The 16,882-nt window shown below is 37.4% G+C and overlaps 1 protein-coding gene across 1 annotated transcript; it reads right to left on the reverse strand.

The window, feature by feature from the left end:
- Positions 1–1,736: 1,736 nt before the first annotated feature.
- On the reverse strand, positions 1,737–16,049 carry LOC134586364 (protein kinase C theta type-like). Its single transcript, XM_063441841.1, has 8 exons — positions 15,762–16,049; positions 12,066–12,236; positions 6,363–6,454; positions 4,745–4,807; positions 4,057–4,192; positions 3,394–3,570; positions 2,638–2,766; positions 1,737–1,868 (listed from the first exon to the last, which is right to left on the reverse strand). The coding sequence occupies exons 1-8, from the start codon at positions 16,047–16,049 to the stop codon at positions 1,737–1,739; spliced, it is 1,188 nt and encodes a 395-aa protein (XP_063297911.1).
- Positions 16,050–16,882: the final 833 nt, after the last annotated feature.

The raw sequence follows: 16,882 nt of genomic DNA on the forward strand, positions 1-16,882 counted from the left end.
CCCCAAAGGCATTGATGCCACCAACTCCAGTGGCCCAGCTAACCTGCCACCACTGCCAAGTGAACACCGACCACCACACAGACAGGGCATTGGATGAACGCAAGAAACCCCGGACTGTCTCAAGGCACAGGCACTGATGGCACTGCAACCCTGGTCTATCCTAGCGGTCACCCGACGTGTTCAGGCTTTCCTGTGAGCCCCTGGCATACCTCTATCTTAGCCTCTGGGACTAACATATGGACACAAATCCTGTTTAATAAGCTGAGCGGCGACATGCAGAGTTCCACATAAGGTGTACCACACATTGAGCAATGTACTAATGTCCATTTATTCCGCATTTGCAGACCATAGATTGCTTTAAGGTACATTGCCCGGTCTAATCATGCACCTAACCTGTCCTGACAAGCAGAACATAAGAAAGGACCTGAGAGGCAATACCATTACATAACACATACAGAATTCGAGTTTGCAGTAATGCTAGCTGATGAGCAAGTGTTAGCCACAAGTTTGTTATTACTTTTATTATTCCCCAGCATGTACTTTACATATCATACTATAAGCTTAAACATAGCTAACACGGTCATGTGAATATTAAATATCTAGCCTAGCTTACTCACCACAAAACTGCTGGAAACTCCTAACTTAACTCTGTATGTTATTTCACAGTTCAACACTAGCTAGTAACCCAGCGTTTTTTGTTTGTTTTTTTATACCTAGACCTATGATGCTTTGTAGCACCCGCCTTTTGGCTCTGAAGCGGCTAGTTTATTGTCGAATTATTGCTTACTGACGTGGTTTAAACGTATCATTTCCTTGCTATATACCTAAAAATTGTATCTAGCTTGATCCAACAGGAGGAAAATGAAAAATGTGCAGATTCCAAGTGCCAAATTGAATGTTTGTTGATTACTCTATGCGTGCTTTTGTGGCACTTCGCATATATCTGTATTTAATTTGCACAGAAAAATAAAAAATTTAAAAAAAAAAAAAAAAAAAAAAAAAAGCAGTGCGGCAGCTAGCTTTGTGCAGCTTCTTTCCATCACAGTCAGTTTGTAAGAAAAAATGCAAAATCAAATAAAAAATCACAGCAGCCAGTTACTTTCACTATTTGCTGCTAAAACCAAATTAAATGAAATCTCACTCACAGCAGTTTACTTCACTGCTGATTGTGAATGAAAAAAAATGACACAACCAGTTAATTCACTGCGTGTGCAAAAAAATAAAACCTAATACTGACAGAGCAGTTACCCCACTGCCTGTATAGTTAAAAGAAAAGAAAAGAAAAACACTCACAGTGCAGTTACCCCTCTGCCTGTATAGTTAAAAGAAAAGAAAAGAAAAACACTGACAGAGCAGTTACCCCACTGCCTGTATAGTTAAAAGAAAAGAAAAGAAAAAAAACACTGACAGAGCAGTTACATCACTGCCTGTACAGACAAACACAATCCAAATCTCACTGACACAGCCAGTTACTTCACTGACTGCACAAATCATAGTTTAAAAGAAAGTAAACACTGACTGTGATATTGATGTTACAGCACTATCGCTTTCTAGGTAAACGAAAGGTGACTGGAGTACAACTAAAACGCTGGGCAGGTCTACCCTCATCCCTTTCAGCTTGGAGCTCTCTACCCACAGCCCAGGAGACAACGTAACGCCATAACTTTACCTTTTCTTCACGGTCCCTCGTTGTCAGGGAAAGAGATGTTGAAGAAAATTCACAATGCTGCAGTAGGCTAGGAGAGGGTGTTAAAAGAAAATCCAAGAAACAACTGCCGCTGCTCTGGTGGAATAGATGGAGTAAATGCTTCGTATCGAGATGTTAGGGTCTCCTGTATTACTCGTGATATTAAGCTCTCCAGTGGTGGCTATAAAGAGAAGACATAAGAAGTTACTGTAGTATTTACACATTGTACAACAACACATCCAATAAGAGTTACCATTCCTAGAAAGCAGTATAAGAACACCAATACGGATGTAAAAGATGGCGGAGTGAGATTGCAGAATGCCAAAAGCTATATGGATAAACTGGTGTCATTTTCCTATTATCACAGTGTTCTAGCCATAGTGCCAATGAACAAAGGAAGAATTAAAGGCTAGATTTCTTCAAGAAACACTATAGTGTTAGGAATGCAAAACTGTTTTCCTAACTCTACAGTCTCCCTATGCTTCCACTGCACCCAGGCCATGACCACTTACCTGATTCCAGCGCTAGGGTCCCTTGGTGCTGGATCGGGGTCCTCTTTCTTCGACCTCAGTGTGATCTGGAAACCTAATGTGGATTAACAGTGAGCCCCACCCCAGCATTAGGCCTTCCACACCGTGCTTTCCTATGAGGTTTTTCAAGATAGTTGGGTACAAAGGGACAGGCACAGCTGTTTGGTTAGGGACAGCGGTGTATGGATATGGCTGGAGTGGACACTTTAGAGCTTGCAGTGCTGCCAAGTTTAGATATTGTTTGTGTTTCTGGGCCAATTACCCCATAATACTCAGATATACATAGTCCCAATCACAACCAGTAATCCACGGTCACACCATATTAGCCCTTTGATCGTCCCTCTTATCTTTTCATAAACTAGTCACTCATTTTGTTACATTGATTTTTCTGGTCTCTGTTTGAAGTTTCCGTATACTTACTGTTCTTAGCACAAAGGGGGGATCTAGCCTGCCAGCCTCCAGCTCATCCCAGTCAATGGACTGGAAGAAAGGATGGAATCGGATGCTGCTAGCTGCCCCCAAGCGCTGAGATGGATTTTTGCACAGGAGCTGCAAATGGAAGAGTAGAATGTCAACAATAAAACTGCCACTGCCTTTGTTTATTTACTAAAACACATGCAAACACAATATAGATATCTGTAAATCTGTATGCAGTATCACAAGGTTAAAGGGACATTCTAAGAATCAAAGGTGCAAGATTATTACTAGTACACTCGCTTTTATCTCCACTCGACTTCATATGTTGAATGCAGTGTTTAAGGTTCTCCTGCTCTCAATAGGAGACACTACCTAACCCAGCATCAGTTCCCGATTCTCTCTAGTTTTAGTCATTTTATCACTGTGTTCTTCTTGATTGTTTAGTTGTGTATATATTTCATTCCCTGAAATCCCCTCCTTAAATATTATCCTGTCTTATACGACTTTAAGGAATCTTCCCAGCTATGGACTGCTGGTATGAGCTATAAGCATTTGACTGAATTAATATATCTTTTATCTTTTTTTTTCGATATTACCATATATAGATACCATTGTCATTTATGGCCATTCCGTGTCACTCTTTGTTAATAGTTTTCTATAAATATATGTTCTCTTTTTTTTAGCTGTGCAAAGAGTAAGTTTTTCATAGAATTGTTTTCTTTTTCAGGACATTAATCTAGACTGCCGGATCATACACACCTTTTTCACGAGATCTTTGACCTGTTTTCTTTGACACTCAGGGTGGTCTGTGGTGTCATGAAGCATTGTTTGGGCAGCATTTGGATTTTTTGGAAATGCTCTCTTGGCCAGTTTATGAAGGATTAGACCATAGGCCCACCAATCTACTGCAGCATTGTATTTTCTTCCTTTCCGCATCTGCCAACATAATTTCAGAAATTATTAGTCAAGTGTTTCTTCACAGGAAAGAAGGTATTACTGTCAAATATCATGCTGTTCTCATCGTCTGCCTATTAAAATAGGCAACTTATAAAAATATATATATTTCACTACAAATGTGCAATGATTCGGAGCAATATGACTGGTTGGGAAAGTATAGACAATCACTGAAGGTGTTTTTCAATTTAAAAAAAATGTCTTTAAAGTTTGGAGGACCAAGCCAAGCACTATTGCCATCAGCCATAATAAATAAAGATGTTAACCCATGCTTATTATAATATCAACCATAATACCTTATTACAAAGGAGAATAACATGAGCATTGATAGAAATGTTGAATTCTAGTTCTTCATCTTCATAGCTATAAAGATCTGTTTAGCTACAGAGTGATTGTTGCTCTTGGTGAGGTGTAATATGATCAAGTCATGTAGTCTCAAACCCAAACAGTAGCCATGGTCAATCCTACCTCTGGAGCCATATAATCTACAGTGCCTGCGTAACCCTTTGCTTTCCTCTTGCCGTGCATCTCCAGCGCCAGTCCAAAGTCGCCTATCCTGATGTGACCCGCTTCATCCAGCATGATGTTCCTTGGCTTTATGTCTCTGTAGAGAGAAATATCATAAGATTTATAGTTTAATGAAGATCTGTCATGAAACAGGTCGTTTACATGGCTTACTAATAGTAAAATACTGGAAGTATGTACAAATCTATTTATGAGCTATAGCCAATCAATTAAATAATGCCCCATCAATTCACAGAGAAATGAAACAGGCTGCTTATACCTGAATTTAGGAGACAATTTAAAAAAGGATTTTGTAATTAAGTTTTAATTAATGCAGTTTTCTACATTTCTCTTAATCAGGTGGACTAGAAATGACCATTCTGCTTCTTTCTTTCTTATCCTGCCCTTCCTTTTTTCTGCTCTGCCCAACACGAGTACATGTTTTTATCAAACGTAAGTAAAAAGCCTCTTCTTAGTGTTAAGTTGAAACGGTTTGTATAATGCCCTCTTACAGGTGAAGTGTGAGAGCAAAAAATCTTAACTCACCTGAGAGAAAGGTAAAAATGTAGCTAAACAATATGGATAAAAAAAGGACCGCACAGTGTAGAGGGGGCAAGCTTATGAATATATTTCTTAATGAAGATGTGTTTACCGATGCACAATGTCGTGTTGGTGGAGATATTGGAGTCCACACGCAATCTCCGCAGCGAGGAAACTGATAAACAAGAATTCAAATATTAATCAACAAAGTATTTAATATAAAATGAACTTACTTCTTAAAATGAGATCTTCCTAAATGAGCTGACCTAGGGAAAATCCACTGTAATAATTTATATTTATATAAAATCAGAGCTCTCTCCTGCCTACATTATTCACTTTTCTTACTGTCACATATACTTTTTCTAGTATTACTGGTGTGAATACTTTTTATTATCAAATATGTTTCTATTGCAAACTTCCATCACATTTCTCTGTATAACACGTGTATACCTTGTTAGGACATCTATACCATACATAGCAGGTATCTTCTTATCCCTTTTATGGACTAGCTTCCTTTATATTTGCTATTACTCATTGTGGCAATTTTCCAGCCATTTACATAGCTCTTACATGTTCGGTTGTATGCAAAATGTATTGTGCTTATCTGATGTTCATATTGTTGCCTAGTGTTATGTGTAAAATCAGTATTATATGTTATGAGTCTATTTAGCACCAGTTGCAGTAGGTTTTTGTCTATTTTGAGCTCCTCGGTATATCTATATCTTTGATCTGCCTCTAATTACAGTTTTTTTTCTTCACCAGCTTGTCTTTCTCACTCTGTATTGTCTATCACTGTTTGAACTCACACACCGGCATACTTGCTCTAATTTCACATGTTGATCACTGGTTGCATGCAGCACACACTGTGATTTCACTGTTTACCCTTAGACACTTCAGTCACACGCAGCCACAGTCCTCTATCTCCTGCATCTCCTCCTATTTGTCGATTCTCGGCTTCTACGTTTGATGATCGATTGGACTCATGTACAGATATGCTTTAGCTGAGATACTTTAGTAACAAGCCTTCACTCTTTCTACCCTTTCCTCCTTGTTTTTATGTCGTTGTTTTTATACCCCGACACTCTTTGTTTTACATTGTATGCTTGTTTCTTAGCAACACTAGGTGTATGTACCCACACATTTCTACATCATCACGCAACATGGGTTCATACTGAGTTAGCATTTTGTAGAATATTTATATTCAGAGTATATTTATTGTATGTATATATGTTTCAGACTCACTGATGTTCCTAATTTTTCTAAATTCTTTATCTATGGCATTCACCAGTGTCTACCAAACAATGCTAATAGTAGAAAACGTGGTGGTGGGCAGCTGTATATTGTTTATTGATAACTGTCTCCTTTCACTCCCACTCAAATTAATTCCTTTCCAATCCTTCTGTCAATATATACAGTGGCTCGATGTTGAGAATTGTACTTCTGTTCTTTTAATAGAAAAACATTATTTAACATTGTTCCAAAAACTTTAATGATATTTTTAATCTGTGAATGTTTATGTTGGGTGATTTGGTCATTATTCAAACTATTAGTATTTTATTTGAAACTTCAGGGTTCCTTTACCGACCCTCTTTTCCAAAAAAAAATCTTTAAATGTGACTCTTTCCTCAGCCCTTGTCATATTTCTTCCTGTTAAATCTTCTCATTGCTCTGACCCATATTTCCCTCTCATCGTCCGGTCTCCATTTTAAGCATTGTCTTTTAAGACTTACATTGCAATGCAAGGTTCCAGTCTGAGGTTTCTTTTCAGGAAGCTGTCAAGATCACCACCATGCAGATACTCCAACACGTAGCATAGATGGGTCTGGTTGACAATAAAATACAATGGGATATACTTCACAACACAAACACTTAAACATCAAACAGAAAACTTGTTAAAACATAATTTCTCGTACTTTGCAATTATTTTTTCTATGGCAATCTAAATCCTAGAGCTGTGAAAAAAAAACCCGATGGTCTGTTTAAGGAACCAACTGTAATGGAGTGCCTTTGATTACTGTGTTTATGCCATTTTGAGAAGAAAAAAAAAAACATGCGGAAACATGAATGCCTTGATTTATAATCCTTAAAACCTATTAAGATTGGAATATATATATATTTAAAAAAAAATAACAGATAAATCAGAATGTAACCCAAAACTGACACTAGATGTTTTCTATGAGTAAATTTGGTGATACCACTGATCACTCCTGAATAGGCAAATTCGCAATAATTTTTTGCTTCCCGTTAGCCTTGAAATATCGGAAATTCAATTCTTCACCTAAGTTTTGAAATATCGAAACTTCAAACAAAGTGCAAGAGTTCAGAATGTTGGCAAATACAAAATTATAGCGTTTTGGCATCAAGTTGAGATTGGCGCATTGAAACATAATTTTTGTTCTTGCCAGCACAAACATGATCCTCTGCATTGAAACTGACATGAGAACCCTCTGCAACGACTCCTAGAGTTGAGTGTGCTGATTCTCTTTGTTCCTGAGAGATGGAACATTACTTTGCCACTTTTATTAGTGTCACTGGTGCCAGGAATCTAGCAATCCCTCTGACACTGCACTTGAGAGTTCAGCACTTTTAGTGCTTAAGGGACTGAGCATCTCTCTAGTACTGTAACTGCTATTCACATCAAGTTAACAAAATACATAGCACAAACACAATTAATATTGCAAACTTTGAAAGAAATGTTTAAAATATAGCCATGTGAAATATGCAAATAACACAAAATAAGTACAAATTTGAGCATTCCATATGTAGCTTAATGGATAATGCAAAAATTACTCTTTCTAATTATGAGTTGCTAATCTTTCTTAATCTGGATGGAGTTAGTGAACGAGCTAGGTATGGGTTAGAAACTATACAAAATCAAGTCCTGTGCTTAACCCCTTCACGACGGGTGACGGACGAGGTCCGTCATCCTAGGGATGCCCTTAACGACGGGTGACGGACCTCGTCCGTCACGCGGTAAAATTAACCCCAGATCGCCGCAGTCGCGGCGATCGTGGGGTTAATGGTGCTCCGGTCTGCCTCTGCATTAGAGGCAGACCGGGAGCACCGGATCGGGCTGTCCCAGCTCATGTGCCCGCTCTGACAGCATGTCAGAGCGGGCACATGTGCTCTGTATACTCACCTCCGCCTCCCTGCACTTCCGGGTTCACTGTGAAGTGCAGGGAGCCGGATCAGTGCTGATCCTGCCCCCTGGTGTAAAAAAAAAAAGTAAAATTAAAATCCCCCCCCCCCTTTACCCATTTTAATAAAAAATTAACCCCTTCCCTGCCAATTGATCACTGACTACAGTGATCAATTGGCAGGGATTACATTTTAATATGATCTGATTTTTTTTTTAACCCCTGAGGGTTAATTCTTTTTTTTTTTTTTAACCCTCAGGGGTTAAATTTATTTTATTAATTAATTTAAATATTTTAAAATTATAAATTTAGCTAGCTGGGGAGGGTGGAAGTTAGTGGGGAATTGGGGGATTTAGTGTTAGGCTAACTAGGGGTTAACGTTAAAAAAGTTTTAAAATAAGCTTTAAAAAGTTAAAAAATTAAGTAAAAAAAAAAGTTTTAATAACGTTTAAGTAAAAAATAAAAAAAAAATAAACCCTTTACCCAGTCCAAATAAAAATTAACCCCTTGCCTGCCAGTCTATCACTGCCTACAGTGATCAAAATACAGATCACAGTATTATACTGTGATCTAATTTTTTTTTAACCCCTGACGATTAACTTTTATTTATTTTTTAACCCTCAGGGGTTAAATTAATTTAATTAACTAATTTAAATATTGTATAATTAAATATTTTGCTAGCTGGGGTGGGTGGGAGTTATGGGAAAATGGGGAATTTACTGTTAGTGCTGCTTACTGCTAGTTAGGGGTTAACGGTAAAAGAAAAAGCTTAGAAAAATGTTAAATCTGTAATAAAAAGTTTTACGAAAGTTTAGGAAACTTTTAAAAAATGAATAAGCAAAACAAAAGTTTAAAAAATAGTTTTAAAAAGTAAAAAAAGTTTTAAAAAGTAAAAAAATACATTTAATAACGCTCATTACCACTACACCTGGTACAAGCTAGCGGAAAAATGATCCCACGCTAAGGTTCAAAATATGCCTTTTGAAATACCCTGGGATGTCTTCTTTAAGAAATGGTATGGCTTTATGGGGTATTTGGATTATATAGCCTGGTAAAATACTCTAAAATGGGACATGGGCACAGCGTAAAAATTTAAAGTTTGAAAAACATGGAATGGCTGTGTCCCAAATGTGCCCCTCCGATGTCCACATATACCTGGCAAAGGTACATACGGGGGTATTTTTGTACTCAGCCGACATAGCTGAGCAACATATAAAGTATTATAGAGTGGTGGTACACATAAGGTTTGCAAAATATACTGTGCAAACTCACTTTGTGTGTCAAAAAGGCAGAAAAAACGCTTATTACCACTACACCTGGTACAAGCTAGCGGAAAAATTATCCCACACTAATTTTCAAAATATGCCTTTTGAAATACCCTGGGATGTCTTCTTTAAGAAATGGTATGGCTTTATGGAGTATTTGGATTATATAGCCTGGTAAAATACTCTAAAATGGGACATGGGCACAGCGTAAAAATGTAAAGTTTGAAAAAAAATGGAATGGCTGTGTCCCAAATGTGCCCCTCCGATGTCCACATATACCTGGCAAAGGTACATACAGGGGTATTTTTGTACTCAGCCGACATAGCTGAGCAACATATAAAGTATTATAGAGTGGTGGTACACATAAGGTTTGCAAAATATACTGTGCAAACTCACTTTGTGTGTCAAAAAGGCAGAAAAAACGCTTATTACCACTACACCTGGTACAAGCTAGCGGAAAAATTATCCCACGCTAAGGTTCAAAATATGCCTTTTGAAATACCCTGGGGTGTCTACTTTAAGAAATGGTAGGCCTTTGTGGGGTAGTTTGAATTTAAAACTTACGAAGATGCTTGGAAATTGCACATAGGTCCAGCGTCAAAATTCAAAGTTCTGTAAAAACTGATATGGCTTGGTCTCCAATATGCCACTGTAGCTTCACAAAATAGTGCCAAAGACATTCATTGGGGATGTATTTTTACTCAGAAGACTTAGCTGAGCATAATTTGAAGGTTTTGAACTTAGTGGCACATATGAAATATACAAAATGCCCAGCAAAAATGCAATCCGTATGTCAAAAAATGCACAAAATTATTTTTTACCACATACTTTGGCATATATTGGTGAATAAATGGGGGCATGCTAAGGCACAATATGCACCTTATGATATACCCTGGAGTGTCTACTTTTACAAATGGTAGGCCTTTGTGGTTTTTTTTTTGAACAGTCAAACTGTTATAATACCCCAAATGGAAGCATAGGCTCATTAAATCCGTCTCTCAAAATTCAACTGTGAATACTGAAAAGGACAGGTCTCCTGTATGGCACTGTAGCTTCACGAAATAGTGCCATAGACATACAATGGGGGTGTCCTTTTACTCAGAAGACTTAGCTGAGCATAATTTGGGGGGTTTGAACTTAGTGGCACATATGAAATATACAAAATGCCCAGCAAAAATGCAATCCGTATGTAAAAAATGCACAAAATTATTTTTTACCACATACTTTGGCATGTAATGGTAAAAAAATGGGGGCATGTTAAGGCACAATATGCACCTTATGAGATACCCTGGAGTGTCTACTTTTACAAATGGTAGGCCTTTGTGGGGGTTTTTGAACAGTCAAACTGTTATAATACCCCAAATGGAAGCATAGGCTCATTAAATCCGTCTCTCAAAATTCTACTGTGAATACTGAAAAGGACAGGTCTCCTGTATGGCACTGTAGCTTCACGAAATAGTGCCATAGACATACAATGGGGGTGTCCTTTTACTCAGAAGACTTAGCTGAGCATAATTTGGGGGGTTTGAACTTAGTGGCACATATGAAATATACAAAATGCCCAGCAAAAATGCAATCCGTATGTAAAAAATGCACACAATTATTTTTTACCACATACTTTGGCATGTAATGGTAAAAAAATGGGGGCATGTTAAGGCACAATATGCACCTTATGAGATACCCTGGAGTGTCTACTTTTACAAATGGTAGGCCTTTGTGGGGGTTTTTGAACAGTCAAACTGTTATAATACCCCAAATGGAAGCATAGGCTCATTATATCCGTCTCTCAAAATTCTACTGTGAATACTGAAAAGGACAGGTCTCCTATATGGCACTGTAGCTTCACAAAATAGTGCCAAAGACATACAATGGGGGTACCGTTGTACTCAGCAGAAGTAACTGAACACATAATAAAACTTTGTACAGGAATAGCACACAACAACTTTACAAAATACACATGAGAAGTTCTTTGTTATACGTTTGTGTGCGAAAACCCCCCAAAAACACAATTTTACTCCAATATTTAGCAGAGGTTGGCGGTAAAATGGCTACGTAGAAAGTGTCAAAACAACCTTAGGTAAATAGCCTGTGATGTCTACTTTATATAAATATATACTTTTGTGTGGCAATTTTGTTTTATTTTATGGCTATTAGGCTTACAAGACAAACATACCAAATTCTAAAATCGCTCCATATTAAAATTTTATTTTACTCCTTGTGCTTTGTGACCTGTAACTACGAAAAAAAACTTAAAATCCCAGACACATGATATATTCTGTAAATCAGAACAAATAAATGAATTTATTTTTAATTACTTTCCTTAACCTGCACTAATTATGCACACATTATGATTGCAAAAACTGTAAAAAAAAACAATATTTTTCATTTTTTTTGCATTTTTCTGTATTTTTTTTATAATAAGTAAGCATTTATATATTTATATGTTATATCAAATTAAAGCCCTTTCTGTCCTTTAAAAAACAGTATATAATATGTGTCGGTGCAATAAATGAGAGAGATGCAAATTGCAGTTGAACGCAAACAGCAAGAAAATGCAAAAATTGCTTGTGTCATTAAGCGTAAGTCAAGCTTCTGAAGCTCTGTCCTTAAGGGGTTAAACGCCCACTACTCCTGGCAGCAGCAGTGACTATGGTACACATCAGCCCCAATAGATACAATATAAAACAAAGCAAAAGAGTTACTTGCTCACTATCCCAAATCCCTGTGGACATTTAAATAACTGGAGGCTTTTTAGTATCACTCAAAAATACCCTTCTTTATCTCATAAGAGATTTTTACCTGTTCGCTGAAGACAGGAAGGTGAATTTTTAGTGTAGGATTATTCACCTAAGAGGTTTGCCTTAACGTGGCAGGTGAGTTTATAGTAGGCATAGTGCACAAGTAACTTTTTTTCTTTTGTATGTATTGGTTAGAAACCAATTTGCCACAGAAAATTTAAAGCAAACATCTGCAGATATATTGCTGGTTGGTTTGTTAATGGAAAGTTGATTTATGACCATTAAGGAATTACCGGGATCTGAAACGCTCCATAGGCTTTGGTTAGGTAAGGACTTCCGGCTGCCATCTCCAGCACTCGACGTTCAGTGAGTGTCCTCTCGGAGGCTTCAGTGAGAAGGTCTTTCTTTCTCACTATTTTCAAAGCCACCACCTTCTTCGTTGTTTTATCCGATGCCAGGAAGACCTGAATGACACATAAATAAAAAGGCTTTCAGAATGTTGTGTCAATCCTTGTGTGATAACATATCTATTAGCATGATGTATTTAAAGGAAAACTGACACAAATGTTTTAAATGTAGCAAGCTATATTTACCTTAAAGGACACTATAGGCACCCTGACCAGTTCAGCTCATTGAAGTGATTTGGGTGCATAGTTCCAGGCTCCTTGACCCTGCAAAGGTAATTATTGCAGTCTTTAATAAACTACGATAATTACCTTTGAGGGTAAACTCCAACTCTAGTGATTTTCTACCAAACAGCCACTAGAGGGACTTCCGGGTTATTAGGTGACATTTGGTCGCCTAACTGACGCTGGACGCCCACACGCTATGCATGAGGACATCCAGTGTCATGTTAAACCCCCTATGGTAGAAATACTAATGCAAGCATGGCCATTGCCGTGCATACGCATTAGGTCTTCCCTGACGGATGACGTCAGCAGGGGAGGAGCAGAGGCAAACCCAAACCAGCGCCGACAGGGCTTTAACTCCTTCTGCAGCACGGGGGTGAGGGCTGTGAGGCAGGGGGAAGCTATGGTGCCAGGAAAACAACTTTGATTTCCTGGCACTATAGTTTCCCTTTAAGAAACCTACGGTGTCGTTATTATATTATAGACATATCTTGTAAAATACATTACTATTTTGTTTTTTAGCCTTTCTCCTTTAAACTATCTTTAATATGCCCTATGATCTCATTACACCTAACTTGATCAAAAACACACCAGAGTAGCTGTGCACAAATCCAATCCCTGCCCTGTTTATATACTGAAGTCTGTACCAGATATGGCTGATTGAAGCTAATGTATCAGATAGATTGTGATAAAAGCATATTCATTCACAGTGTTTAGCATTCTAATGGTATATCTAAACCATTGGCACCACTTATAATTTATAGCAGCGATGGCGAACCTATGGCAGGCGTGCCACAGATGGCACGCTGAGCCCTCTCTGTGGGCATGCTACAATAGATCACTGCTAGGGTGCCCAGCGGTGTATTCACCGCGAGGCACTGCCTTATGGGCGGCACTGCCTTATGTTCTGGGGGACCCAAGAGCTGGCCGGCTGGCCACCTTTGGGCCCCCCCATGAGGCGGGCGGCAGCTTCTATTGCGCAGCAACCTCGCGCTGCTTAGTGATGCCGGGAGCCAGAATATGATGTCAGACCACTCACAAATCCACTCACTCTTTACTTGCTAAGGTGCTCCTCCAGCCTTTTAACAATACATACACTCATAGAAGGGCACTTACTGGTCATCTTAATTTGCAAACTTTATTCACCAATTAATTATCTTGCGTATCTGCCCCCTGCCAAATTAAGAAGTAATGCGTGCACGCTCCAGACACAGACACAGGTTTCGGGTTAATGAAAAACTTGAGGAATGTTTATTCTCAGGGGACGGCATGCCCCTTATAAAGCAAAATTACATGATATGCATTGTCAGAGATAACATGGAATAATACATCAATAATTGGAGGTCTCCCCCAGATTCCAGCGCCATCTTGTTAATAAGGGTGTTAGTCGATGTCAAGGGGAAACTCCCTAGCGGCTATTTTAGGTAAATCACATATAAAGTTGAATAATGCTGATTGTAGTTATGCTGAGTAAATAGGCATTTTACTAACATAAATTGGGTTAATATTTTTGTCCACAACACCAATGTTCAGTAACTTTACAGTATCATCAACGTTTCAGTCCTAGTCCGGATGAGGACCGAAACTTTGATGGTATGGTAAAGTTACTGAACATTGGTGAATAAAGTTTGCAAATTAAGAAGACCAGTGAGTGCACTACTTTGAGTGTGTGTGTATATATATATATATATATATATATATATATATATATATATATATATATATATTATTATTTTTTACCACACACGGAGAATATTGCTGTAATCGAACAGAATATTTTTATTATAGTAGCGCACATCAGCTTTAGAAAATACACAGCAAAAATACAAATATCAGCACAAACAATAGCACAAACAAAAAGAGAATCCAGTGCATTGGTTCTTAACAGAGACCCAAATGTTACAAATGATACAGTATTAGCTGGGTGACCCATTGTACAATCACATAATTAACACAGTAACTTCCTGTGTATTGTAGTATGTAAGGAAGTATACTCTATAAAGCTTTATTAAATCTTCAAAATGTGAAAATATCCTCTATTGCACTTCTATTTATTCAATCCATAAAACATAAGCATAGTAAATGTTTTCTTAAGTAGAAATGATTCAGTTTTCATAACAATAGACTGTGATACAGTTTCCATTGACATTTAGTAGAAATGTATCTCTCTCGCTATCCTACTGTATCTTTGAGAATGTCCATCATTCCTATCAGGTCATGTGACCAGGAAGTAGCAATTGTAGTGACAGTTGGAGTGGATTAAACTGGCCATAATTACAGTGAAAAATCACAACAAACACTATCAATTTCCAGTACTACTAACTAAATGACAATTAAATATCCAACAGAGGAACATGTAAGAAATATGGAATATGGAATTTATTCACCAAAGAGTATGTTGATGTCAATTGAGAAGGCAATATTATTTGGGTTAAAATGGGTGAAGGCCTACTTTAAGCTAATTTTTATAATTCTTCCCATTACATACTGTTTAGTGAATTAACCCTCATCTACCTATTGTTCCTGTGTTACTGTGTAATTGTCTCATTTATTGTACATTTCCCCCCTTTCATAATATTGTAAAGCGATGCAGAATTAGTTGGTGCTATATAAATGCCAATAATAATAATAATAATAACCTTGTTTGGTTTTTAATACTGTGCACTGCCCATAGAACTAATCTTAAAATAAAGTAGAGACAAAATGGGAAGGTGGGACCTCCCACTTGAAAAGTGGGGGGAGGCAGGTTTCACTGAGATTACAACCGATTAAAAAATCATTCTTAAATAGAAGATATTTTAAATACAATTTTATTAGAAAAATGGTTAAAGGATTTATACCAAGTAATAATGGATGAAAAAATTATCTAAAATAAAAATGTGTAACAAAAAACAAACAATAAATGAAAGAAAGGGGGGCAGGTCTGGTCTTAATTATACCAGTGCTAGTCTAATTTGTAACGTTACACAGAGTTATGCCCGTATTACTCACCTAACCCTATCTAAACAACAGAATAGGTTTTATAACCTATCTCTGAATCTAATTTTTCAATAAATTTTCTCATTGATGCTAAAATAAATTGACATAAAGTTCAATCTTACAGGGGAGCAAACAGAATATATTAATATATTTTCAAGTTAAAACCAGCAATAGATGAAACTAAGTGACCACAATCAGAGACAAATCACATGTTTAAGCTTTTGAATATAAATCTTTAAATGATTTGATAAGGGTGTACATCCTATAACCAATTATTGAGAATTATATTAATCAATAATGTGTTACATCACCCCTAAAAATTCAGTTTCTTTTGTAAAAAATATATCTGCTGTGTAAATGGATATTTCACAAATTGCGTACCTTTCCGTAGCCACCCTTGCCAAGCAGTCGGTGGAATGTAAATCTCTCCAGCGAAAGAGATGAATCCAAAGATGGACCTGGATCTTCTGGAGAGGTGCTGATTTCTCCATTAATTTCCTCTTCACTCGCGCGTTGTTTTCCTTCTTCATCTTTAGGTTCTTCTTTCTTCCTTTTCTTCACCTGTAGCTCTTTCCTGATGTCACTGTCCTTGTTGTGTTCTTTTTGTTGTGTTCTTCCTCTGCTCTCTACGTCTTCAGCGGTCCTCTTCTTTGTCTTCTTACCATCCATGTTTGAGTTTGATGGTTTTAATCCACGAATTGTCGAATAAAATTTTTGCCAACTGTCACCAATCAAAATCTCTCTCAAAAGGTTTGAAGTTAAGTGGCAGGTGCATGAGCCAAGTTCTATGTCATGAGTTCTAAAGTGCTCTGATTGGTCAGAAACTGCATCGTGTTGTTTATTTTGTTTATTTTTAAATCCCAATGATTATTATTTTTATTTTTTATTCATCTTTCATAATAAATAATTCATATTTCTTAAAACTTTTTGTAAATGTATAATTTCAAATATATTTTAGGTTTAGTGTTTAGCTTCTCATCTATGTCATTTGTGCAGAGCTGGCAGTAAATATGGCCACCTCAGTAGAGATCTACATGTCCATTTTCTTACTCGGTGTCTGAGTGCGGCACACTAGGCCTTGTTACTGCACCAGGTTGTGTGCGTGCATCCTTTTGACATCTATATTTAATCTGTACAATTGCTGCTCACTTAATTAGGAAATTGTATAGAGGTTTAATATGTACTTAAAAAGGACCTTGTCACCCACGCATTTTGTGAATGAAATCTCCATTTTGAGTACTCGCTTTGTGTCCGACAGTCTCTTTGGTTATTATTGACCGATGCAGTATATCAGTTCATTCTGATTTGCGGCAGTGCATTTAGGTAACGTGTATGTATTGCCCCACACAAAGTCCTCTATGCTGTTAGCATGTAGCAAATTACCACTTATAGGTATCAGCAATTTAGGGCAAGAAAAGGCAATTTATGCCCTAAAAAAATTATCTTTTGTTTTTTTCTTGTTTTAGTTAAAGGGGCACCCTGAGCACCAATACTATTGCAGC

Source organism: Pelobates fuscus, chromosome 2, assembly GCF_036172605.1.
Source record: "Pelobates fuscus isolate aPelFus1 chromosome 2, aPelFus1.pri, whole genome shotgun sequence".
NCBI lineage: Eukaryota > Metazoa > Chordata > Amphibia > Anura > Pelobatidae > Pelobates > Pelobates fuscus.